At 40.5% G+C, this 23,746-nt stretch overlaps 2 protein-coding genes across 12 annotated transcripts in view; both read right to left on the minus strand.

Annotated features, from left to right (window-relative positions):
* LOC120786106 (sodium bicarbonate cotransporter 3-like) overlaps positions 1 to 11,418 on the minus strand; it is a 41,558-nt gene extending 30,140 nt beyond the window's left edge. For 8 of the 9 annotated variants that reach the window (XM_040121234.1, XM_040121231.1, XM_040121235.1 and 5 more), the window contains exon 1: positions 11,234 to 11,418. In XM_040121234.1, coding sequence (XP_039977168.1) covers positions 11,234 to 11,275 — 42 coding nt within the window. In that variant the 5' untranslated portion in view covers positions 11,276 to 11,418. Of the gene's footprint in view, positions 1 to 5,084; positions 5,278 to 11,233 lie in introns of those variants that run through there. The other variant, XM_040121229.1, reaches the window with a different exon arrangement.
* A 6,666-nt stretch (positions 11,419 to 18,084) lies between these two features.
* On the minus strand, positions 18,085 to 23,056 carry eomesa (eomesodermin homolog a). Of its 3 annotated transcripts, none has more exons than XM_040121239.1 (7): positions 21,591 to 22,921; positions 20,967 to 21,121; positions 20,072 to 20,193; positions 19,709 to 19,867; positions 19,423 to 19,484; positions 18,539 to 19,257; positions 18,085 to 18,418 (listed from the first exon to the last, which is right to left on the minus strand). In XM_040121239.1, exons 1-7 carry the CDS (start codon positions 22,292 to 22,294, stop codon positions 18,405 to 18,407), a joined length of 1,935 nt encoding a protein of 644 aa, XP_039977173.1. In that variant the 5' UTR covers positions 22,295 to 22,921; the 3' UTR covers positions 18,085 to 18,404. The 3 variants fall into 3 exon arrangements, with proteins under 3 accessions (XP_039977173.1, XP_039977174.1, XP_039977172.1); XM_040121240.1 differs by lacking the exon at positions 18,085 to 18,418 and adding an exon at positions 22,944 to 23,056 and having other exon boundaries at positions 18,489 to 19,257; positions 21,591 to 21,912; XM_040121238.1 differs by lacking the exon at positions 18,085 to 18,418 and adding an exon at positions 22,944 to 23,056 and having other exon boundaries at positions 18,489 to 19,257; positions 21,591 to 22,858.
* Positions 23,057 to 23,746: the final 690 nt, after the last annotated feature.

Raw genomic sequence — 23,746 nt, forward strand, 5'->3', positions numbered from 1 at the left:
TATAACTTCAATTCTGTATTCAGTAACTCTTATTTCACTTTAACCCAAAATGATCACGCTACTAAGAGTCTTTAAATATGTGACATTCAGTCCCTTATATCAGTCATATCATAAAATCAGACAGCATTTCAAAGTGTGTGTGGACACACACTTTGATGCAATACAATCCCCAATTGGAGGATCCTTTCAATCCCTTCAGCCAATCACAGAGAGACACTGCTGCCAAGCAGGAGACAGTGGAAACAAAAGGTGATGATGCCACATGCTGAAAGGATACATGATACGTGGATGATATCAGGGCCTCTAGTCTCTCAGCTTCAACATGCCAGTCACCTCAACTGACCACAATAAAGTTTCATTCTGATGGAAAGCACGTACTCTATGTCCATCTACTGCTCTCCCTATTTCAATACTGGTTTACTACTCTGAATATGTCTTCAATGACATTCAGCTTTCCACACATATTACCATAATCATTGTCTTGTTAGAACCCCACCTACAATGAATGATGCCATCCATGATTGTGATTGTGTATGTATTTGCTAGCCTGTGTGTGTGAGTCTGTGTCCCCGTTACTCAGTTGCTCATGGATTTGCATTATAATGAGCCGTGTTGTTTTCTTATACTGCCTTGATGAAGAGCTGTAATAATTCAGCTGCAGAAAGGGAGAAGAGCAGCGAAAAAATGTATCTCACCAGTAAGTGGAGTTCTTCCCCCCACAGCAGACCAAGAGCAAGTAAACCTGACCAAGAGTGATTAAAACTGGACTGGTTCCTGGTGGTCATTTTTGACTGAGAAGCACTGGAAACTGTCTAGGGTTTCAGATCTAACAGATGAACAGCTGCAATCACGTCCGGCCAGAAAACTAACATTTTGGTCCATCAGTCACACGCTCTTATTTCCCACTCTTTTTACTGTAGAAACATTGGTTTATGTACAAACATCCATGATCATGTAGTCTATTCATGTTGTTGTCGTAAATGTTTAGAGAAGTATATGCACGTGTTTAGTTCTGTTGTACCCTCGACCCCACGCTGCATGGTACAATTAAAGGACACATGATGCAAACCGTCACATAGCTTTGTCTGAAATAAATCCCCAGTCTGTCACCCTGAGTCCGCAGGCCAGGGAGGCGACTGGCCATTATGCCCACAAAGCACAGCTGTGGTTGTGCTACCGGATCAGAGCCAGTGGGGAGGGCTTGGAAGGCAAAAGAATTGCCAGCTGAGTAAGAAAAGTCGCCATATACTGACATCAATAGAGGGCTGTTGACAAAAGGCAGATGTGTCTCTGGCTGCACCTACACAAACAGTGCCTAGCCCTGTGTTCTTTGCTGTGTGGGTCCAGTGAGATCACGGATCTGGTGGTGACCATTATGATTCTATAATGTTTGTTTTAAATATGCCATAAAACCTATCTGAAACTAATGAATGATAAGCATCGCTGCAGGTCAAATTATCTAAGTAGAACTGGATCAATTGAAAAGTAACTAGACTATACAATAAATGCCAGATAGCGATAAATATACAAAGATGGATGGAAACATTTTTCCCTGTATTCAAATGTAACCATGGTATAAACTTAATCCAGAAAACTCTGTGGACATAAGTTTAAGCAGTGTTTCCTGGCCTGTCAGTGTCCATTGAGACATGTTTTGCCAGATGACAGAAACATTACTCAATGGAACGTGCCACATTTTGCTTTCCCAACCACTGACAAAACAGATGTCTAGCACGGTGGGGAATTCTGATCAGAAGCCCCTCAGTGTCACCAGGGCACACGTCACCTGTAGTCTGAATCGGATGGAGGATACTGTAATGATTGACATGCGCAAAACAATTTAGAGGGATAAAATGTGGACAGGCAGTGCGTAACTTCCAAATGTCAAATTGAAGAGAGGTAGGCAACACCAGCAGGCAACCTTCCAGTAGCCAAAATAATCAAACCATAAAAAGTGTCACTCTTTATCACTCTTCATCTTTATATTCTACAGTCCTGACCCCTCATCCTCTGTTCAACAAACTATTTAATAATGGGATTTTTACAATCACCAAAATTTAGCTGCTCTCAACCAGATCAGCCAGCAACCCCGAATGTGAAGTCCAATATGATTTTGAGAAGGTGAATGATACAAAGTTGGGTCAAAATAACCCCAGTTCCTCTTAGATATATTGTTATACTCCACCAAAAGTCGGTTGGCTAACAAACACTCACCACCTGCAGACTTGAAATTTTGCTGCAAACGTTTATAGTTACTTTTAGCTTTCAGTGTGAGCAGAAGCAGTCCTAAGCTTAGATTTATGGTGGCTACAACAGATTCAGATACTGATCAGTTTAAAAGCAGCAGTAAAGCAGTATCACATTTCCAAAATTAAATGAGAGAATGGGTGATTAAGATGCTGGTTTTATTTGTTCAATTGTGTTGTTTTGAAGCAGACAGAGAATTCTAAGGTAGAAGCAGATAAAGTGGTAGCAGCCTATAAAAACTCAAAATAACATCAGGTTGATCGGCTGCAGTTAACATTTCATTTAGCTCGTGAAATGCATAAAAACATACTGACCTATTGTGTGCTTTTTAGATATTATAAAAGAGAACAAATCATGAACACAACACATCCAAATACAAAATGTTTGATAATTTACATGTTGTATCTGTGAAGGATAAAATGCAAGTACACTCATTACTGTAAGTGTGTCTGCATGTGAAGATTTTCTCTGGCTTTTACAGCAGCTTAGGTAGTAAAATCACAACTGTGTTGGGTTTTATGCAGGGATGGGGATTTACGGTTCACATGAAGTTTTAAGAGTAAACACAAGGCTTACCATGTGTCCATTCTCTAATCTAATGTGGTGAGTTCACACAGGAAAACAGTCTCTGCAAACTCACCATTGGACTCTATACAAAGATTTCCAAAGTATAACATAAAGGCTGTGATATGAGCCAAGTTAAAAAGTCTTTTTGGAAAATTCTGTTCATTCTTGTATCTAGAACTGACTGTCATCAAGATATGAAGATGACATTTTCAAGAAACGCTTGAAAATGGCTTTGAATAAAGTATACCTTAACTGTGTATGAGCCCATCCCAAAAAAGTCTTTGGATGCTTGGCCAGTTGGTGTCATCTAAAACACATGAGGGAAACATTACACACAGGATGCGCCTCATACTAAAGCTGGAATTCTGCTTCTCTGAAAATAAGTGTAAACAGCCCGAGTAGGGAACAAAACATCAACACAGCCGTCCAACTTCTATGGCATTTGTTAAGGCAAGCCTTTGTGGTCCTGTATCGGATTAAAACATTGTAATGTCTACCATATCTTGCACAATAATACAAGTAAAGCTTCAATAATTATCAAGACAGTGAACGAGAGAATGAACATCTCTGACACAGTCTTGATAAAAACGGAGCATTGTAGCCTAAAGACTGGCTGCAGTACTTGGTTTTAAAAAGTCACGTATTACATTTTTGACAAATTAAAGTAATTTTATTATTCAATACAAGATGTGTCTTAACATCATTTTTGTAAGTATGTTTGTGTGGGAGCTATTTAGCCACACAGCAGCCAAACATCTCTTCAGCCAACCAGACAGTGAACGAAACAACCAACAAGCCAACAGGCCTGGTTCTCTCTAATCTCAATTCCTTGCCAGCCTCGCTTTACTGGGATCCAGTCCAATCGATAGAGACTGACGTAAGAGAGGTGTTACATAGTGAGAGACCTGTCCCTTGAGATTACTGAATATCGCTCTGTCTCACGCTGCCAAATGCACAATTACACACACACACACACACACACACACACACACACACACACACACACACACACACACACTGCAGATGAGAATATTGACATGTATTTATTGCCAATTAACATTAAATTATGTAGTCAATTAAATTATATCTGAAAACAGAAAGATAGAAGAAAAAGACCACAGATGATTATTAATAACTGCTAACCAAGTGATGTACATTATACTGTGTATATACTGTACATGTATTATGTGTATTAGATAATTTTGTCAGTCTTTTCAGAAAGGCACAAACATCCATTGGTGCTTAGCAGGTGCTAGGTAACTAAAGTAAACATAGACATAACAACTATATAATTTGATATGGCAGTAATATTTTAATGACTTTTGCTTGCTAGCCATTCAATTATTTACCTTCCTAGTGCCTCACCATGTTTGAACAAGGCACTACTAGGAGGCAGTCAGAAGCTAGTGTCCTGTATCTAACTTCTCCTGAGTGAAGATGTGGTTAAGATCATGTAGTTTAAACAACTGGAAAGACCTGTCACTTCACATAAACAATGAAAAACAAAGATACCAATCATAGTCTCCATTGAATGTAATAAATACTCCCAAACATGCACAGACTCTGCAGACATACACACATAAAAAAAAAGACGGAAACCCTGCCCTCTCTCTGCCTCACAAATATTTTCCTCTCTCTATAGGTGTACCTGATTTTAACATTCCTTCTTCCTGGTTGCTCCCACTGTGGGCATAGTCATTTTTGTGCTTTGTGCTTTTGGCTAGACTGAATGGAAGCAAGCATTTCATTTAATTTTACTTCAGTCAATAAACCTAATATCCACTGACAGTATGCACCTTGTTTGGATTCAGCTACCTTAGCAGACCCATTTTTCACCCTCCTCTCCGTGACACTCCTCATCTCTCTCCTCTCTTCCTTCCTGTTCTCCTTGTCCCGCTCCTCCAAGCAGCCATAACTGTCTCTGTTGGTTTCCTCTCATTCCTGCTCCTTGAGGCGATTCAAGAACACAGAGGAAACGTTTCCATTTCAAGAGGCATGTCCAATGAGGCAACCGCTTCTCGCTCCCTCTTTCACCTAATCCCCCCTCATCCTCACACCTTTGCCTTTTTCCTTTTGGTGTAATGTACTGACCACCTGCTCCATTCATTAGCACAGACCACTACTCCACTGTAAATGAACACAAGAGGGGCAAGCCAATATATTCACAAACAAACCAATAACACAGCACACATAGACCCACTGGATCCCTTTCAAGTGCAAACCCTGACAGTTAGGAACAATTTAAGACATACATAAAGGACCAGACATACCGTAAGCACATGCTCCCCTTCAGTCTGTTCATCCATTTAGACTAAAACATCCGCAAAGGCAGAAGAGTAGATAGCCAGTTTTCTTCTTTCTGACGGTTATCTCTTTTGTAGAAGCTTTGTGTGAGCTAAGTGCTAACAGAGACGCTGTCGCATTCGTCTATTGCCTCTTCCTCCGCTCATCTCTTTATACAGAGAGCAAGAGAGAAGGGGGAGCAGGCTGCCTCAGAACACAGTGCTCTGCTCTACCCTGTCAGCCCGCTCTTTGCTCAGTGGCCAATCCCACCATGCCACCATGAATATTTTATTCACCCAGCCAAGAGCTTAAAAACACACACATACACACCAACAAACGGAGGACATACACACACAATTGGAGGGCATACAAGGGCTCACCCGCTGAGGTATTCAGGTCACAATTGAAGAGCCGCCCCCAACACAGATAAATAGAAACAAGCACACGTGTGGGCTCGGCATTGCTCAGAGGGTGCAATGAATTGAAAAAGGACAGATAGCCATGTATTCATTAAGATTCCAAATCCCTGTGTGCCTTTGACTTTCACATTTCTTATCATATCCTCAAGGTTGGACACATTTTTCAACAACCTGTAATTTTTATGAAGAACTATGGCTCATTTGTTTCCCTTCCACAACAAGAGCTGTTACAGGAGTAGGGCAAAAAAAAAAAAAAAAAAAAAAACATATTCCTGAAACGTAATTAGTAAATAATGAGTCTATTTTTTAATTCAAAGAAACATTGTGGATCCCAGTCCTTTCCAGATATACCATGTAAACACGGTATCCTTCACAGGTAACACTACAAGTCAGCTCCAAAAAGACTAACAAATAATATAAAGGGAAAAGGTCAAACCAAACTTAAAATAAAGGTACCCCTTGTGTGCAAATGTGCAAGAAATTCAATAGAAAGAGTGACATCTAAAGGCAAAACCTACACTAAGAGTAGACATCAGGTAATTTTGTGAGATATGAGATCTTTTGCAAGACCATATGCACTACTATCATGCAGGAAAACCATAATTTTCTAGTAAAAAGTTTTATAAAACTGATTTTCAGTAAACAAGGATTTTCACAAGAATTTACTGCTTCAACTTTATACTGGGGCAGCAAGTAACAATTATTTTGTTATGATCAATTTATATAACACTAATTTTCTAGATTAATCACTTAAATGTATGGTCTATAAAATGCCAAGAAATAGTGAAAAAGGGTGATTTCTTGAAATTGAAACAGTTCAAACCTCTGAAATATTCAGTTTATTGTAATGTAAAAAAGGAAAAAAACAGTAAGTCCTTACATTTCAGAAGGAGGAACCATCAAAAGTTTGGCATTTTTTTCTTGATAAATTACTTAAGGGATTAATTAATTAGCAAAGTAGTTGCCGATTCATTTTCTGTCAGCTGATAAATCCATTTAGCAATCATTTTTTAATCTCTTCTTTATGCAACTTTTTAGTTGTTTAAACTTGTATAATTATATAATTACATTACGATTATATCCTGTTATAACTATATAATTAAGGATACGTTATATGTAAGATTTTGTTTTTTCAAAGTTTAAAGCTAAAAAATGAGAATAACTTTTACTTATCCAAGGAAAGTTGATTGACCCTGGTTGCTTTTTCCAGAAATGCACTTCCACTAAACACGTCGAAACCACAGAGCTGAAAAGTACAACCACTGTGAACTACTGGTGGACACTGAGCAGCTTTGCTGGAGCAGCTTAAGAACCATGTCTCCATGGCCAGCCCTCTGTATGAGCAGTACCTTAGGTCAAGTACCCTGGTATGCCATCAGCTAGGTCAGTGGATGTAAAGTGTCAAGAGTAAAAGAAGAAAAACGCAGAGCCATGCTTGTAGTATTGTTACTGAAGAACTCAACACAGTCTGTGGAAAAACCAGAATCAATGTAAATTTTGCCACAGGCAAACATTTAAATGCATTTTGAAAGAACATCCCAAATCCCAACCATATAATGTGTGATGGGTCCACTTTATAAAAAAAATTAATGGAATTTTTTTATTATTATTATTATCAATCTGCCGATTATTTTTTCAATTAACTAATTTATTGTTTAGTCTATGAAACGCCAAAAATTAATCAAGTAATTGTTTCAGCTCTAAACTAAATGGCAGCGTTCAAGAGAATAAGGGCCAGGTTATGCTAGAACACATCTGGTTTTTACAATGTGTTGTCCAACCACACTGGAAATGAAAAGTGCTTATGGCTTTTCTCCAAGGTCCCACTTGAAGGCAGGGTGACTGTTATATTGTTTAAATATGAGGATAATTGCACACACTTTCAGAAAGTCTCTCTTGGAAACCATGTACACTTGGTACACTCTGTTGTTCAAATGAAAAGTGACAGAAATAGGTGTGTAAAGAATGAAAAACAGCAAAAAAGACAAGTTCAAACCCCGCTTACTTTATCACCTCCACACACCACTCAGGGTGTAAGTGGGGGTTGACATTTTTGCTTGAAAAATTACTAAAGTTTGTAATCAATTTTCAAAATTGTTGGAGATTATTTTTTGTCAGTCAACTAATTAAATAACCAACTAATTGCTTCAGCTCTAAAACATATCCATCCATACATACAGCAATCCTATAATTTCTGCTTCTCATAAGGGAAGACAAAGATTTTCTTTGACGGAGGGTTGCATTTGCACCTCCCAATGTTTACACACAAGACAGAGCCTTGGAGAACAAAGGTTAACTTCTCAATGTCTCAGATCCATTACCCATCCCAGTTTGTATCACCACCCACCAAAAAACCTGGCTCCCATTTTATGCAACCATCAAGATTCAGGCCACACTTAGCATAATGCGGCTGATGACTTCTCCTGTAATTGGATGAGCTTTCAGATCCTCTGCAGACATGGTGGACAAAGGCAGAATACTATTTAGAGTTGTACAATTTTGGGTCCTTTGATCAGCTTTAATGTCTTTTAAATTTATAAAATTGCCTCCAATGGCATTATTCTGTATACACACCCGCTTCAGAATGTCAGTGTTTCAGTCTCAGTCAGTAGGTCTCAAATCAAAGACCTCCCAGCAGTTATCGGGAGGCTAGAAACGCAGGCTTGTGATCAGATGTCGCTTTGAATCTCCTGCCTATCTGGGAAAAAAGTGGGTGGCTAAAGGAAATGAACACTCTGCCCTTCCTCCACAGCTAATGTTGATGGGCAACTGAATAAAGGCAAGTCTGTTACACCCAGTGGAAGGCTGTAGCTATACAGAGCAGCTCCCAATTATAAATGCATTGAAATGTCTGAATGTGAGTCACAGAGAAGTTAGAAAATATTTGCGACTATGTTGCCTTCCTGTGGATAGGAAAAATTATCTTTAACTGAAATACAGCTTTTTCTTTGGGTCAAAAACGAACTACAGGGCAATGGTAAACATACATTTGTCAATTTCTATTTTATGTAGCGGGCCTAGTCACTGCCTACAAAAATCCCTTAAAAGCTTGTGGCCTGTTTAATGGCATCCAACTTTCTGACAATAAGTTTCATTCCAAAAGAAAGTGGACTGGATACAATATATACAAACAGGCTCTCTGTTGTGTATGCCGATTAGCCTATAGCTGGGTAGTGTAGGAATAAATTATTTTTATCGTATTATCATAATAGTCTATCTGAACAGAAAAGAGCACCGTCAGACTGGCACCATCAGACTGCCACAGAGGCTCATTCTGTGTAATTACCCATTTAAAGCAACGCCATACGGTGAGCAAACTTCATAAAACACTCACTAACCCTGGCAGTAAGTGCTGAACCAATAATAGTCCAGGTCAGAGAGCCCACACTGGCTAGACTAAAACCCTCTTTTAGTAGTCGGACAGCAGGATGTACAAATGCCTTTCCTCCTGGCAAGCTGACAAACACCTGATGTAAAATTCAATGAAAACTCATACTGTAGGGCCAGGTTAGTACAGCTGATAAATAGAGATGAGGGCATCAGTGACAGAAAGTATGTATTAGGCTAAATCTGACACATGGACCAAATGTAAAGACAGGGAATCCTTTTAGGGAAACCTGATGGTCCATATTTAATTCATTACAATGAGTCATGGTCTGTCAGAGTTTGAATGTGATTATTACTTGACACCTTTTTGTTGCTCATATTTATCAACTTAAAGACATTTAAACCCCTGGTATATAAGTTTCGGGTATGAAGGCTGAATTAGACAAATGAATTAAAATTAGTTTGGTTTGGTTCAAGTGTTATTGCAAACTATAAAACTGCTATTGTAATCCTTCTATTTTCTTTCTTCGTCTTTTTGTGTACATCCCCAGCCTCTCCACAGCCAGCCCATCTCTCTGGTAAAAATTGGAAACCAGACAATGCATTAGATTGTGGCACCAATGAGTCTAATCTCTGGCCACTAAGCACTCATGGTACAGGCTAGATATGCAAAAACATAGCCGGGAAAGGAATTGGTCATTAAAATCATTCTATTATAAAATTGTAATAAACTTCTCTCTAACACTGTGGCTAACACAGGTCATTTAAGTCAAAGCCCTGTGAGTAGCCCTCTATAATTGCTAAAAACATAGCCTGAGACCATTATCTGTGGCCTAAAGGCATCAGATCAACAACCACTAAATTACATTACATGACATGAGTTTGTTCTTGGAATGACCCTGAAATACTCGTGTTTTAAATAAACAGCAATGTTTCACTTTCAAAGTGACCCATTTATACATTCCTAAAAACAGCACTGGTCAACCAGGCTGTTGAGAAGGGTTTTCTGTTGAAACCAAATTCATGTTTTTAAACACGCGCACACTAACTGGATGTGCAACTCAAAGCCTAACAGTTGTATGTTCTTTGGGATGTGCAATTTGATGGGTAAACAGCCCCGAGACTTTATTAGGCATCAGGCAGTTGAATTACTGCCTAAAGCGTCCTGTGTCAGAGTGAACCTCCTGACTTCCATTCAAGGGGACGAAGTAGGCAGCTATCTAGCAACTCCTTTTCATTGAACAGCAAGGGGTCAAGTTTCCTCAGACATATGCACATGTTCACACATGCACACACATACTGTACATACCTAGGCGCACACACACACACACACACACACAAACAGTAGTGGAAAACCCTACACCAGCACTAATGTCAGAGAGTCAGCGTGCATTTTAAACTTAGCTCTGCAACCAGTTTCTTTTTTGGGCTTATTAACATTGCTGAATGCCTGATGCTCATCATTTCATCTGTGACTGTAAAGTTACACCCAAAAGACAGGATGTGGGTGCCACAACTCAGTTAAAACCTCACATTGACCAGAGTTTTGTAGCTGTAACCTGCTGTTACTCATGTGTCTGATATTGAGCAAAAGAATTTCTCTTCAAGTCCCACTTGTATTTTTCCTCTCTAGCTGTACAAGCTTTCACAGTAAAATTAGCAGCATTTCCCGACTTTGAAAAGAAACATATAAAAGCGGATCTTCAGTATTTTTGGCGCATGTGATATGCAAATGACCCTTTTATTTCAGTAAATGTATCAGCATCTCTTATCAACTGACTAGTTGGGACACATATTGTCAGGCAACCGACGGGTGAACCTGTTGAACGTAAAGGATCAAATGCGTCAAATCTACCTAACGTTACCGTTAATCAAATTAGAGGCATTAGAAACTATTGTCAGACCTACTAAGCCAACAATACATCTACTTACGTTTTAGTTTATCAAAGTGTTTGGACACACTGTAGACCAGACTTGCCAGCTAATGGGACATCTTTGAGTTTCACGGCGGTTAATAACGTTTATAACTTCATTGAACAGGCTCGACTCTGCTCGTGCTCGGCTAATTCGGTATCTAGTACTCAAATGAGGGTGAGCTAACTAACCAACTCAAAACTGAGCAACGGGGGATACAATTTTCTGCAAAATATATAGTTCAATGAACGGTTTCGCTGACTTTAACGAGAGACCCGAACACAACTTGTACCCATGCCACGTGTCAGAAGTAAAAGCCGGCTAACAATAGCAGCCGCCGAGTGGTGCCTCACTGAATCTGACTCCCAAGTATCCCGTAGTACTTCTACGGCGGCTTGGGAAACAAGGGGCAAACACAAAGAGCCATACAAATATAACGGTGGGCTAGCGGTTAACTGTGCTGGGCGGGGACTTACTGTTCTCAAGAGGGGTCTCATTTGTTCCGAAGGTTCGTCCATTTCACCTGCCGCCTGTCTTCTGTCCACCGTTAGGTCTTTTATTTATTTTTATTTTTTTTGTCGGTTGATGTCTGTATGAAACTGGGCGGGTGACTGTTTGTCAGAACTGTGAGGACTGACTGAGCTTTCCCTGACGACGAGGTGAGGACTTGCCTCTAACATGATTGACAGTGATTGATTGCCAATACGCGTTCAATACCCGGCATTCTCAACCAATCAAATCTCATAACGTAAAGACGAGGGCGGGGGATATGCCTTTGTCGCCTCAAAGTCCCAAGCGGGCTTTTTGTGTTATGATTTTTTTTTTTTAAAAACCTATTCAACCCTGCTGGGACGACTTGCGCTTCCATCACTTCAAATGTAAGTTTGACAGACAAGAACAGTTAAAATACGTAATAAGTATTATTTTAAATTCTAGTCTAGATCCCTAAGTGTTATATCATGATAAACTAGCGAGATTTGTATGCGATCCATTCAACCGTAACAACCTATCTCGGGTTGGAATTTTTTATAGCACAATATACCAGTAATGAAGACTAAGAACAAGCAGATATAGAATATGCATTTGTAACTATATCAAATTTTTACCTCAACATTAAGGCAAAGTATGTGGTGGAAATGTAAACCAGATAGATACCATCCCCATTCAATAACACTTGATAAGAATCGGCGGCTATTCCCAAATTAACTCACAGTACTAAGGCAACAACTAAATGTGGTCTGTTTTGATGAGATGTGTTTACAGTTTTAATCCAGCTGTTAAATAACACTTCTATTCCCATTTGTGACAAAAAAGTTTAGAAACACACATCATTTTTACGTATAACAATGTATACAAGCCTACCTGTATTTTATGTTTGTCATAAATTGACCTTTAAGGTGGAATTAGGCTTCAAGAAGTTAAGATAAACAGCCTGAAGGCAATCAAAAGTATATTGTAAGAAGATGTGTAGTTATGACCTTAGGTTATACACTTCTAAATATAATGAAATCGCAGATGTTGGATGACAGGAGAGAGGACAATATAATGTATTTTGTGTGCTTATGGTTAAGCCTTCACACACTGTATATGTTTAAAACAAATGTAAGCTTATTAAAATGCATGAGTTTCCTGTAGATGTGCTAGCCGACATGAGGTGGCTACCTATGCCTGGACATCCTCAGATACTAATATTAAAATGCATAAACATCAGTATAGGCTATATCAGATGTTTCAAATTAAAAAAAAAAAAGTTTTAAAAAGAGACAAAGCTAAACCTTTTTCTCGGAGATCACTGCCTTTTTATCTGTGATATTTGTGATATATAATATTGGTTAAGAAGCCGGATTAAGATCAACATAATACACAGTATTTGCTCAGACTTGAAATTAAATCCCTTTTACCATCCTACAAACTCTTGGCACAGGCTTTTATCATACATCTTTCATAAAACCATCGTTTCTTATCATGAATTATAAATTGATGTAAAAACTACTGTGTAATGATTAATTTTCACCAGCAGATGGCAGTATTGTATCAACCAATTCTGTCTGGCAATGTAAGACAGCAGTTGGCTGCCAGAAATGAACACAAAGTATTTAATTCACTCTTTAGAGGCAATACTTTAAGTTCTCCTTTATCTCTAGTCATTTAGGCTGCATAATTATTAAAATGAATTCACCTGCAATAGCCTAAATGCCTAACTGACTTTTTAAACCATCAAAAAAAAATGCTTGACGAATCACAAACCAAGGTTTAGATGGAAGATTGCATTTTGAGCTTCGGTATTAAATATGGCAGGGCCAAGTTGGTGTTGGTACATGAATGAATAAATCTTGGCCTTTGCAGTTACCTTTAATGACCCTGTCCAAGAAGCCATTTCAGGATAACCTTTCTTCCAGATGTGTGGCGTTTAATACAGACTCTGAAAAATTGAAAGCTAACTTCTGCCATAATTACAAATAACACCGTCTATCATGTGCATTAATGCAAAATCAGTTTGTGATCACGTCATAAACTTAACTGCTAGAGAATACAATACAGTTAGACTAGAAATCAGACAGGTGCAAGCTGCAAAAGTAATTTGTTCTTTCAGAAGAGTTCATGGGTGTCTTCCTTTAAATAGAGCCCGTTCCTCACCCACCCAGCAACCTCCGGCATAATCACACGGCAACTCAGAAATAGAACTGCGAGGTGGGAGATCAAGCTATCACCTCTTAATTGTACCCTGAGTCTTAAAGATGCTGAGAGCCCATTAGCGCACAAAGAAGTGTGCTGTGTACCGCTCCTAAAACATGCATCCACATAATGCAGCTGGGAGATGAGTCAGAAGTTAGACAAGTGGAAGAAGCACCACACTGGCATCCACCTGTGCTGGGACTCACAAAAAGAGATGCAGGCTGCAAGGTGTGCTGATGATGAGAAAGAAAGTTTTCTCTTTAAAAGCTTTAGAAAGGAAAAAAGGTAGAAGAGTGTAGTTGTACTGAACTTACTGTGGTGGAAGAATTACAACCCTTGTCTCTTAATGTCAAATGGAATATCCAGTAAAGAAAGGCAAGTGATGTGAAGCAGATATTTTTCATTTTGCTGTGAGCAGCAAGAGGCGACAGAGTGGAGAGTTTAACATGTTATGCACAAGCTACCAAATGAATATTGACCGTGTCCTGTTTTGTCCCAGAAGCTGTAGAAGTTAAGAGTTCCTTTTTCCCAGAAGATTTAGTGGATGTTGCTTTTTCTCCAGTGGTGAGGCCTTCCGAGGGTGCCGGGAGAGAAGGAAGAGAATGTGAAATTGCCAAATCTGTTGGAGCGCTCCATCAAAGTGCCAATGCATTGATTTTGACCACAGATCTTTTCCACCTGGCTGCCTCTGCATGCCCTACCCCAAACACTGCTCTCAAGACTAGTGTCTTGCAGGAGCCTTAGTGCCCCTGATTCCTGTTCAACTCCTCCGGGACACTCCGAGGATGGGGGAGTAGAGGCCAGTGACCAGCATGGTGTACCCAAATCGACACAGGGATGGGTAGATAGTGGGAGGGGAAGGTTTTGGAGATGGTAAATGGTAGTGGTGGTCAGAAAGGGAAAATGGGAAAGGGGGAAAGAAGGGGGGGTCCGGCCTGTTGAGGTACGTCCCACTGCCCTCCAGAGGGAACACCGGGGTTTGAAATCAATGTGCTGTTAAGTGCAGCTTAGCCGCGGGATACTCTCCCCAGCATTATCCATGCACCAGTGAGTCAGGGCCCTGCCTGCGCGCTAAACAGAGCGTCTGAAGGCTCCAGCACAAGGCCCTTCTGCGCCTGCGGTTCCTCTCACCTCTGTGCTCTCTACCAACACTCAACGCCCTTCTCCAAACAGTTGTGGCCCTGCTAACTTGAGACTCATCTCACACCAGGGTCTTACTCCAACAGACCTGTTAACATTACACCCATACTGTAGTCGGCCCACTCCCCGATTCACTGCTGGTGAACCGGTTCCTAAGGAGGCCGTGAGACTAAAGCATTGCGTTGTGTACATGAGCACCTGGGGCGAGCTAAAAGTAGGGCCTTTGTCAGCATCATTAGGACTGTCAATGCCCATGAACTCCACTCAATGATACATAAAACAGAATATCACATGAGATGCACTGGTGCCAGAAAGTATCTACATGTATTATTGTGCTGGACAAAATAGTTTTCCCCAAAGGTGGTATAATATAATATAGTATACTGGACCTGGTTCCTGGTTTTGGCGTGGGCCTTGGTGTTCATGCAGTCATCAGCAACAAGACTGTGAGCATAATTTTGGTTATGATTATAAAGACTGGATCTGATATACGTTGGCATATGGCATTAACCTCAAGATATCTAAACCGGAAATCCTTTGTAAAATAAAAGCGATCAACTAGATCATGAGTGAATGCATCACAAAACAACAGAGGGGCCAAATGAGACTCAGACTGTCCCTGCGGAGCAGTTTTGCAGTAATTCTAACTGGCTTGATAATCCTTTAACAGAGTTGACATTTATCAACACATCAAAAGGGGAAATATAGTGTGAAGAGGAAACATAATCACCACTGTCTCAGTCTTGCCTGTCTGTAGGTTACTTTTTAAAAGGGATGTCTAAAAATTCTTGACCCAGACACACATCTGCCTGTGGTTGTATTTAGTCAGTGAAAGCAGTAATAGTGTGTGACTGAAGGTGAGGAAACAGCCTCGGGCCTTCATCTGTGTTTAGATGTCAGCCCTCCTTGGGTACAATGTCTCCGTAGCCTCCTTGACCTTTCTTACATGAACTCTCAACATGGTCACCGATGGATGGCCTGAGGGAAGGTCACAGACACGCAACTGTTCACACATACACACAGATAAAACAAGAGGGAGAAAGAGAGTAGTAAAGTTTTACTAATGCACCATTAACTGTACAAAGCACTGGTTGGTCCTCCTAGGCCTTGCATTACTGACACTACAACAAAACCCATTCAGTTACCGGGATTTGTAGCTAGCAATGTTAACAGCAAAAGAAGTGCACAGTAGTCAGTTCTTCAGGTCTTAGCCCAGTGCGCATATCTCCTTTAAGTCAACATGGTCTGAATTTGTGGAAGCATGCTTTAGAGGTGTCTATTGATTACTGTACTTCTTGCATGAATGGTTGAGAGAGACACAATCTATCGACTTGTTGCTGGATTTCGGAGTTGTCAGGGGTTGCCCGAGAATCATCTGTTATAGTCGTGGAATATCCATCAAACAAATGATCAGAGAGTGTTTGCTGAGCTGCAGTGGAGAAGGAGGACAATATTTGCAGTTTAAATACAAGATAGATGTCCCTGTTACAGTATATGTAAGTCATGCCGTTGTTGTATATCTTACTTCATGGACAGAAGGTTTTTTTCAATGTCAATGCATTGGGCACTTGCATTTTCACAGCAATCATGTGTTTATTGGAAGTTAAACTGCATTATTACCCATGAAAGATGTGAAATAGGTATCAGAATTGCTCCTACAAATTATTAGGTTAACAAAAAGCAAAACAAATTGTTGACATCGGAGAGAAATACAAATGTTGTAGCAACTGCTTTTTCTACTAAATTAAAGTTAGATATGGGTTACGTGCGTATAAAATTCTCATCGGTTTTCTCTTCGATTGTCAGTGTATCAATTGCTATCACATCTCCGCAACTCTCTCCTCCAATATGTGTAGTTGCCGGGGTTATACGCCAACTATCAACCACCGATGAGCAAAGGTCAATACAACATGAAAAGGAGAATAAAAACATCATCAGATGCTCTGAAATACAATTTGCTGACACGCACAAGTGCAAACATTCTTATTCTCCACACTCAAACCCCCTGAAGAGCCTTTTTCTTACAGCTTTCCTGAGAGGCCAGGGCAATCAAGCACTCTACCTTGTTAGGAGGTGTTAATTGGAGTTAGTCAGACTCCTCACTTTGTCAAGGAGTCTGACAACAGAATTAATTAGAATTTGAGTATGTAAATCCATTCAAATTGGGGTCCTTATGGCAGAGGATTTGAAGTGTTTTCACTGAGGAAAAACAGGTGCTGAGAACATGAGCCAAGTAGTCTCTGTGTGAATATTATGACTTCTCTTTTTGTGGATTTTATCTTCACTAATCCACTTTTGGAGAGGCCATAGATCGACGGTATAAATAGAGGTGTTGAGCTGTACATTGCACTTAGTTGGATGGATGATGGGACATTTTCCATGTAGCCTGTTGTCATATTTTCTAAGTATACATCCCTCACATTCAGTTGCATTACTTAGGTAAATTATAAAATGTGTGAAAACACCATGGCAACAAAAGACAGAATAGTAAGACTATGTGCTTTTGTGTGCTTTTCACCTAATTGGTCTATGTTGTGAGTCATGTCATGCAAGACATGTAAATCTCATATTAAAGTCACACTTGACTCACTTGAATTGTGAGCTGGGGGGTTACCTTGTAACACTTATTTGTAGCTTTGAAAGGATTGCTCAGCTCTTTTGTTGCGTAAATGCTATGGGTTCTGAGAATTTCTGCTGCCTGTTTACGGGGGCAAGAAGGCATGTTTCTGTTTTAAGGCCCCACTGTGACCTTAAAACAGAACTGAGCTTTCACTCTATATGTCATCCCATGTCTTCCTCATTTTCTGTTGTTGATTACTATGTGTATGCTTATTTGTATTTATGATACCTGATTACAAGTGTTTTGCATATGAAACAAATCTTTTTTTTTTAAAAATGACACCAAATATGCTTTATTAGTGGAGAGGGGTGGTAGATTCAAAGCAGCCAAAGCTTATGAAATTTAAATTTGAAATGCATTGTTGGCAGAAATTACTTCCCTACTCATATGCAGTTAGACGCACATCGCTCACAGGAGAAATATTAATAATACCTTTCTCATTTTGTTAAGCTAAATAAGATGAAAATGGGCTGGGCTTTCTTTTATTGTTCCCCACCCTGTCTGAAAGCATTGTATTATTAAGATGCAGGGGAGATTTTATACCTTTTGTACTGCGTGTTGCAACGCCAGCTTGTTGGCAGCAACCACCTGGTGGCCTCTATTTTAAAAGGCCCAAATTCATGGCCTACATAACAAGCCATAAAATACAGCAGGTTTACAAGTCACCCTGCTCGTGCACATTCACTGCTTACCAAGACATGCACAATTTTCCTTTAGATTCAGTTGTAATTTAAATATATCAGATCCAAATTTTCCAGTTCGTGCTGAAGCTATTGTACGTTTTAAAATGCATGTATAGTTTTTTTTAATTCACAGCTGAACAAGATTATCTCAAGGACTGCCACTTTCCTGTCTACCTATATGAATAAAACAGAGAAAGACATTTGGACAATGCTTTATGAAAAGCTGTTTTATTATCCATTTAATAACACCTCCATGAAGACAATTTGTACAAGATACATCACATTCTAAAGTGCACGAATACTGTACAACGAAAATGACTTAAATACGCAGGGGGAAAATAAAAAAAATAAAATAAAATAAAAATAAAAAAAATCACATTCGTGAAGAAAAAAAATTTGTAAAAATAAATGAATAAAAAAGGGACATGCTTTTTCAAAAACAACAACCACTATGCATGTTTCTGCTCAGGTATGTGAGAGGGGCTGGCCTGGGAAAATAACCTTGTGCAGCTTGCTTGGGGGGGGGCACTAAGCTTTGGCACCTTTAGAGAAAAGAGAAAAAATACATTAACAAGGAATGGAGAGCACTCAATCAAAGAATGATATATAGTTTCAATAAATACAGTCTTAGGGGCTTGTGTAGAATGCATAATAACCCATGCCTTTTGGGTTGTCCTTGTTGTACTCCTCCGTAGTCAAGTCCTCACACTTGATGGTTGGGGAGTTCTCTGTGCTTGAGCCCCCGGGAGACATCCTGCGCCTCTTGCAGACCATGGAGTACACACCAGAATCGGTAGAGTCCACCGATTTCAATGAGTGGGACGTCTCAATCCAGGTCGAGGCTGTCGGCGCGCTCTCCTCGGGCAGCTTGTCTTTAGTGGCCCCCAGCTGGTCCTCCGGGAAGGCTGGGGGGCTTGGACGAGGGGACCAGGGCAAGCCCGTGGTCATCTTGCGCTGGTAAGTGCTTCTGGTGCCCCAACCAGCAGCCATGGAGGCGAAAGCTGAGTCTGGGTAGTAACTGAGGGCGTGGGATGTCTGCAGTGACAGGGGCTTGATGCCATAGGACAACAGGCTACTGGTGGAATAGTCATTGTCATACGACAGATCCAGCTTGTTGGAGCCTGGCTGCTGAACTGGGGGGACGAACCAGCGCTGGGCAGAGGCGGCGGCGCTGGCGTCCTCACTCTGTGGGGAGAGAAGGCTGTTGGTTTGCGGAACAGCCCGTTCACCGGTGTAGAAGCGGTTCTGAGGCAGGTTGTTGACAAACTGGTCCTGAAAGAAAGGCTGCATGGCATAGCGGGCCCCAGGCACAATTTGGGTGGAGCGAGGGGAATCTGTAGGGGATGGAGTCAACCTGTCACTCTCTGGGGCTGTGTACATCCTGAAGAAAGAACACGCATAAAAAGATATAAATTTAAAAAAAATGAATCAACTGGAAGAGAAAATATCAGGGTCCAAGACATGCATTGAATTGTGTGCCACAGAAAAAAAAAAAAAAAAAAAAAAACACAGATCAACACCACTGCTTGAAGTGTAAAACACGTACGAGTCATAATTGTCCCGGAAGCCTTTTGCAAATGGGTTGTGGTCTATCTTCAGCTGTGTGATCTAAGAGAAACATACAAAAACAAAACCAAAAAAAAAAAAAAAAACACACATTACAATCCTGCATAAATAAGGTACATAATCTACATCTTATAGCAAGTAACTGCATTACTGCTAAAATCAATAAAGAATGAATACATGCAATTAAAAGATATTTTACTTTTTTGAATCTAAAATAGCCAAATATATTTTTAAATCAAACAAAAAAAAATAATTCTAAATCTTACATCTGTGTTCTGGTAAGCAGTGACAGCTATAAACTGGTTCTCTGGGAATGTAAAGGTTTGAGTTCTGGCCTCGTTGCTCATGTCCTCCACTCCGTCTTCTGTCACCTCCACGATGTGCAGTCGCGGTTGGTACTTATGAAGTGACTGCAAGACTATCATCTGCGAGGGGGAAATGTGTGATAGCACGACACTGTACAATTTCAGAAACTAAAGCATCAGCTGCACGTCTTTTCAATTCGATTAAAATGGGATATTGTTGATAGATATCACTAACAGATGGCAATCATCTTTTAGTGTCATTGTATGCAAATAACTATTTTTTAAAAAGATTAACTAAATAAATGAATTAAACCGATATCTAACCTGTGTGTTGTTGTTGTTGGCCCCTTTATTGTTGGTCAGCTTCAACTTGCCAAAAGAGATTTCTTGCCTCATCCAGTGAGCACCAGTGTTTGGGGATTCAGGATGAACATACATCTTGTTACCTAAAATTGAAATAAATGTGGTTAGTGAGGTGAAAAGCAGAATGCCGGTATCTCTGCAGAGTGCACTGTCTAAACATACATGTAATAAGTCACTCGCTGCTTTTTGACATCATTTTTTCAAGCCTGCTTATTCTTCTGGTCAGTGGTTATTTTATAACCAAATAGCTTGCTGTTGAAAGTATTGTTAATTTGATGAAAATACCATAAACACGTTCCTATGATTTTAAATGCCTGTTTTCTGATAAAAAAAACATGACTGATAGTAGCTTAGAGAAGAGCGTATGATTTATTCCCAATTTAATATAATGTTTAAAATTAAAAAACTTAAATATTTCTAAAAGAAACATTTATTACCATCAAAATATCAAAAGAAGAATGAATCACTTTTTGAATATATTTAAAAGTTCCAGCTCTTAAGCTTAGCAGTCATTTAAAGGGCATGTTTGATCAGAAAAGACACATTTTAGTTGGCTTCAGAGATGACCTGACACTTCAAATTAGATTGTACTGAAGAGCCTAAATTATTGCATTAAAACACTCAAAACTGCAACATGCAAAAAGCTAAGTTTGATTTTTTTTTTTTTCAAATGAAGTTAAAACAATTTTTTTTTCCTGAAACAATTAATTCATTTCCTCAAGCTGTCATGAGCAAATGCAACATCTGCTGCATAATTCCCGACAACGTTTTATTCATTTCTTCTTGGATTTATTTTTGAAGCATTTATACAAAAAAAACCCACAAAGTGCACGTTTTGCTTCATTCTCTGACCTACCTTGCATATTGTTGTCCGCCTTCCCACAAGTAACCCACTTTCCTCCCTGAAAACGCCAGTGATTCGGGTCGGCCAAGACAATTTCCACAAAGACGTTGTAATGGGCCGTGAGGTTGAGTCCGGTGATGTTGAAACTGAGGAATGGGAACATCCGCCTGGGAAAAAGGGAAAAAGAAGAAGAGTTTACTTCAGCTGAGCTCATAAACCAGCAAAAGAAAATATATTTATACACTGTCTTCGTGCCTTGCATTTGGCAGAATGCTTGACTAAATGTTACATTTGAAATAAATGGAATTTTACTAGTGCCAAGATTGGCCTCTCGCGTAAGTGTGCGTTTAGAAATTTTACCAGGAACGAAAGCTCGCAACTGAAAGCGCCGAACACCCATTTTTACAAAAATACGTAGAAGGAAGATATGGATGGTGTGCATGACTTTTTTTTTCGAGGGTAAAAAGTGGTGAAGAAAGAAAAAAACGACCGCTATCTTGAAACATACAGATTTCATGGGCGAACAGCAGATATATTTAAAAAGAAAAAAGAAAGAAGAAGCTATTCTATATTCTGTACATGCCTGTCGTATTTTTAAATTAGGCCTCTCGTGGCTCCGGCAGCGCATCAGCTTACCTGCCCTGTTTGGTGATGATCATCTCGGTCTGGTGCCGGTGGAACTTCAGCCACAGAGGCCGGTTGCACAGGTACACCTGCGCTCTGGCTCCGGCGGCAGACCCCGGCAGAGACATGGAGCCAATGCCCGTCCCCGTCCCGGGATAGGAGGGGTACAAACAGCCCGGACCCTGACTGAACTGGTACCCTCCGCTGCTAAACTGGCTCCGGCCGGTGCACACGGACGAGGAGGAGAAGCCCGCGGGCGGCAGGACGGATCCGTAGTGAAGCGACGCCGGGTACCTGGAGCTGCTGGAGCCTGTATACACCGAGCCGGTCTGTCCTGCATAGGGGAAGAGGGAACAGGGGCTTGCCATGTCGGTACTCGCCTGGGAGGACGAGATGAAGTATCTGTCTGAGCCAAGTTCGTCTATGTTGTAGCGCCGACCGCTCGTCAGCTCGTCCTCCCCGAGCACCGGGGAGCCCTTCCTCCCGTCGGGCCCGCTTTTAGTGAAAGTGTCCCCCTCACCCAGCATCCCGCTTCCCACCCCGCTCAGGTATTTCTTAGGCGCGCTGCTAGACTCTGATTCCGTCCGGTCGACGTCTTGATATTCAAGCTGCGATGACGGCCTCGGGCTGTTGTTGGCACTGTCCGACGAGGAAAGGTTGTAAAAGGTTTTGGGTAAATTGATGCTAGCGCTGGGAAGAATGTTCTCTAGCTGCATTGTTCTCAGATCTCGCAATAAATAAAAGAAGGGTGTCAAGTCCAGAGAGCGAATCTCGGCCAAGGGGGCGACGCAGCCGCCGGTGCCCTGGTTGTCTCTGTCTCTGCACGCCTCCCTCCCTTACGAAACGTGGAAGGGGGTTAGACCTTCTCCTCACCTACTGATTTTCAGATCAGATTATGGGCTGGACGTGGGATGTTCGGGGGCTCTTATAAGATGTAGTTCCCCACACACCCAACTGACAGTCGGCGTTAGGGGTGGAGCTTTTTTTTTTTTTTTTTTTTTGGAGGAGCGTGCAGGGACACCATTCCTACAGCCTATGGTTTAATTCAATTAGAAAGTGTCTGGTAGAAATGAAAGCAAGAGAAGCATAGTGGTGATGGTTTCATTCTCTGCTCTCACACCCCAGGCCCAGACATCCCTCCACACCGTCGAAACCCAGAACTTTACGCCGTTGTGCAATAAATAAGTGCGCACAATCCTCGGTTTGTTGTAGAATTCAAGTGAACCATAAGGCGGAGAGGACAAGCAGAATTTTCTTCACATCTCAGCCTGCCTGGAAGACTAAACACGAAAATGTTAGTCGGATTTCGGCAGTCGTGAAACCCCCACCCCACACCCCCCAGGCCCAGCGCGGATGCACAGTCACCTCTAAACTTTCAGCTTCGGCTCCAAGTCACCACGTCCAGCAGCAAAATACTGTCGGGTGACTTCCACTCTCTCACCCCCCCCCCAGGAGATTGACCCTGGATTAACAGCAATCACCGAGACCTCTCTCTCGCTGCAGACACTCCCAACACGTTAAAAAAAAAAAAAAAAAAAAATCACATGTGCACCTTATTTCCTATAATTGGAGTCGGTCGCCTCTCCCACTTCCAGGTTTTCAGTCTTGGCGCTAATAAAAATATCGACTATCAAAAGTGACCGAAAAGATAAAGATGCAGCTGAAATTAAAGAAAATAATAAAAAAAATTTAAAAAAATACTTTTTCCCCCCTCTTTTTTTAAGCTTTTATTATTATTTGTCTCTTCTTAAGAAAAAAAGTCGAGTAAATCCAGTGGAGTTTTATTCCAGACAAGCTTTTCCTCCCTTTTTTCTCAGGCTTTGTGAAAAACTTCTATTTTCGGTGATTTTCGTTTTCGTTTTTTTAAATACAACCTTTAAATTACTGTTAAATTACTTCCTTCGATTCCTCTGATTTAATTTATCTTACAATAAAAAATATGAAACCGTTTAAATTAAGCCGAGGCTTTGAATATTTGAATGCAATTTCATATTGATAGGCTGCCTGATGGGGACGAGGTTTCTGAAAGCAGACGGGAAAGTTCGTCTTTTTTTCCCTCTTTTTTTTTTTTTTTTTTTACATTTGAAGTGAGGTGGGGTTAAAGAGGGGGGTGAACTACTGTTTTTAATTGGTAGATCTCCCTTAACTCAAGCAGGGGATGCCCAAAC

The sequence above is a fragment of the Xiphias gladius genome, chromosome 24 (assembly GCF_016859285.1).
Source record: "Xiphias gladius isolate SHS-SW01 ecotype Sanya breed wild chromosome 24, ASM1685928v1, whole genome shotgun sequence".
NCBI classification, from domain to species: Eukaryota; Metazoa; Chordata; class Actinopteri; order Istiophoriformes; family Xiphiidae; genus Xiphias; species Xiphias gladius.

Excerpts from the sequence above, each read along its gene's own strand:
- eomesa (XM_040121238.1), bottom strand. The coding sequence starts at position 22,294 with ATGCAGCTAGAGAACATTCTTCCCAGCGCTAGCATCAATTTACCCAAA. Across the intron at positions 21,122-21,590 it reads ATCATCACCAAACAGGGCAG|GCGGATGTTCCCATTCCTCA; the intron begins GTAAGCTGATGC and ends CCTTTTTCCCAG. Across the intron at positions 19,868-20,071 it reads CCAACAACAACAACACACAG|ATGATAGTCTTGCAGTCACT; the intron begins GTTAGATATCGG and ends TCCCCCTCGCAG.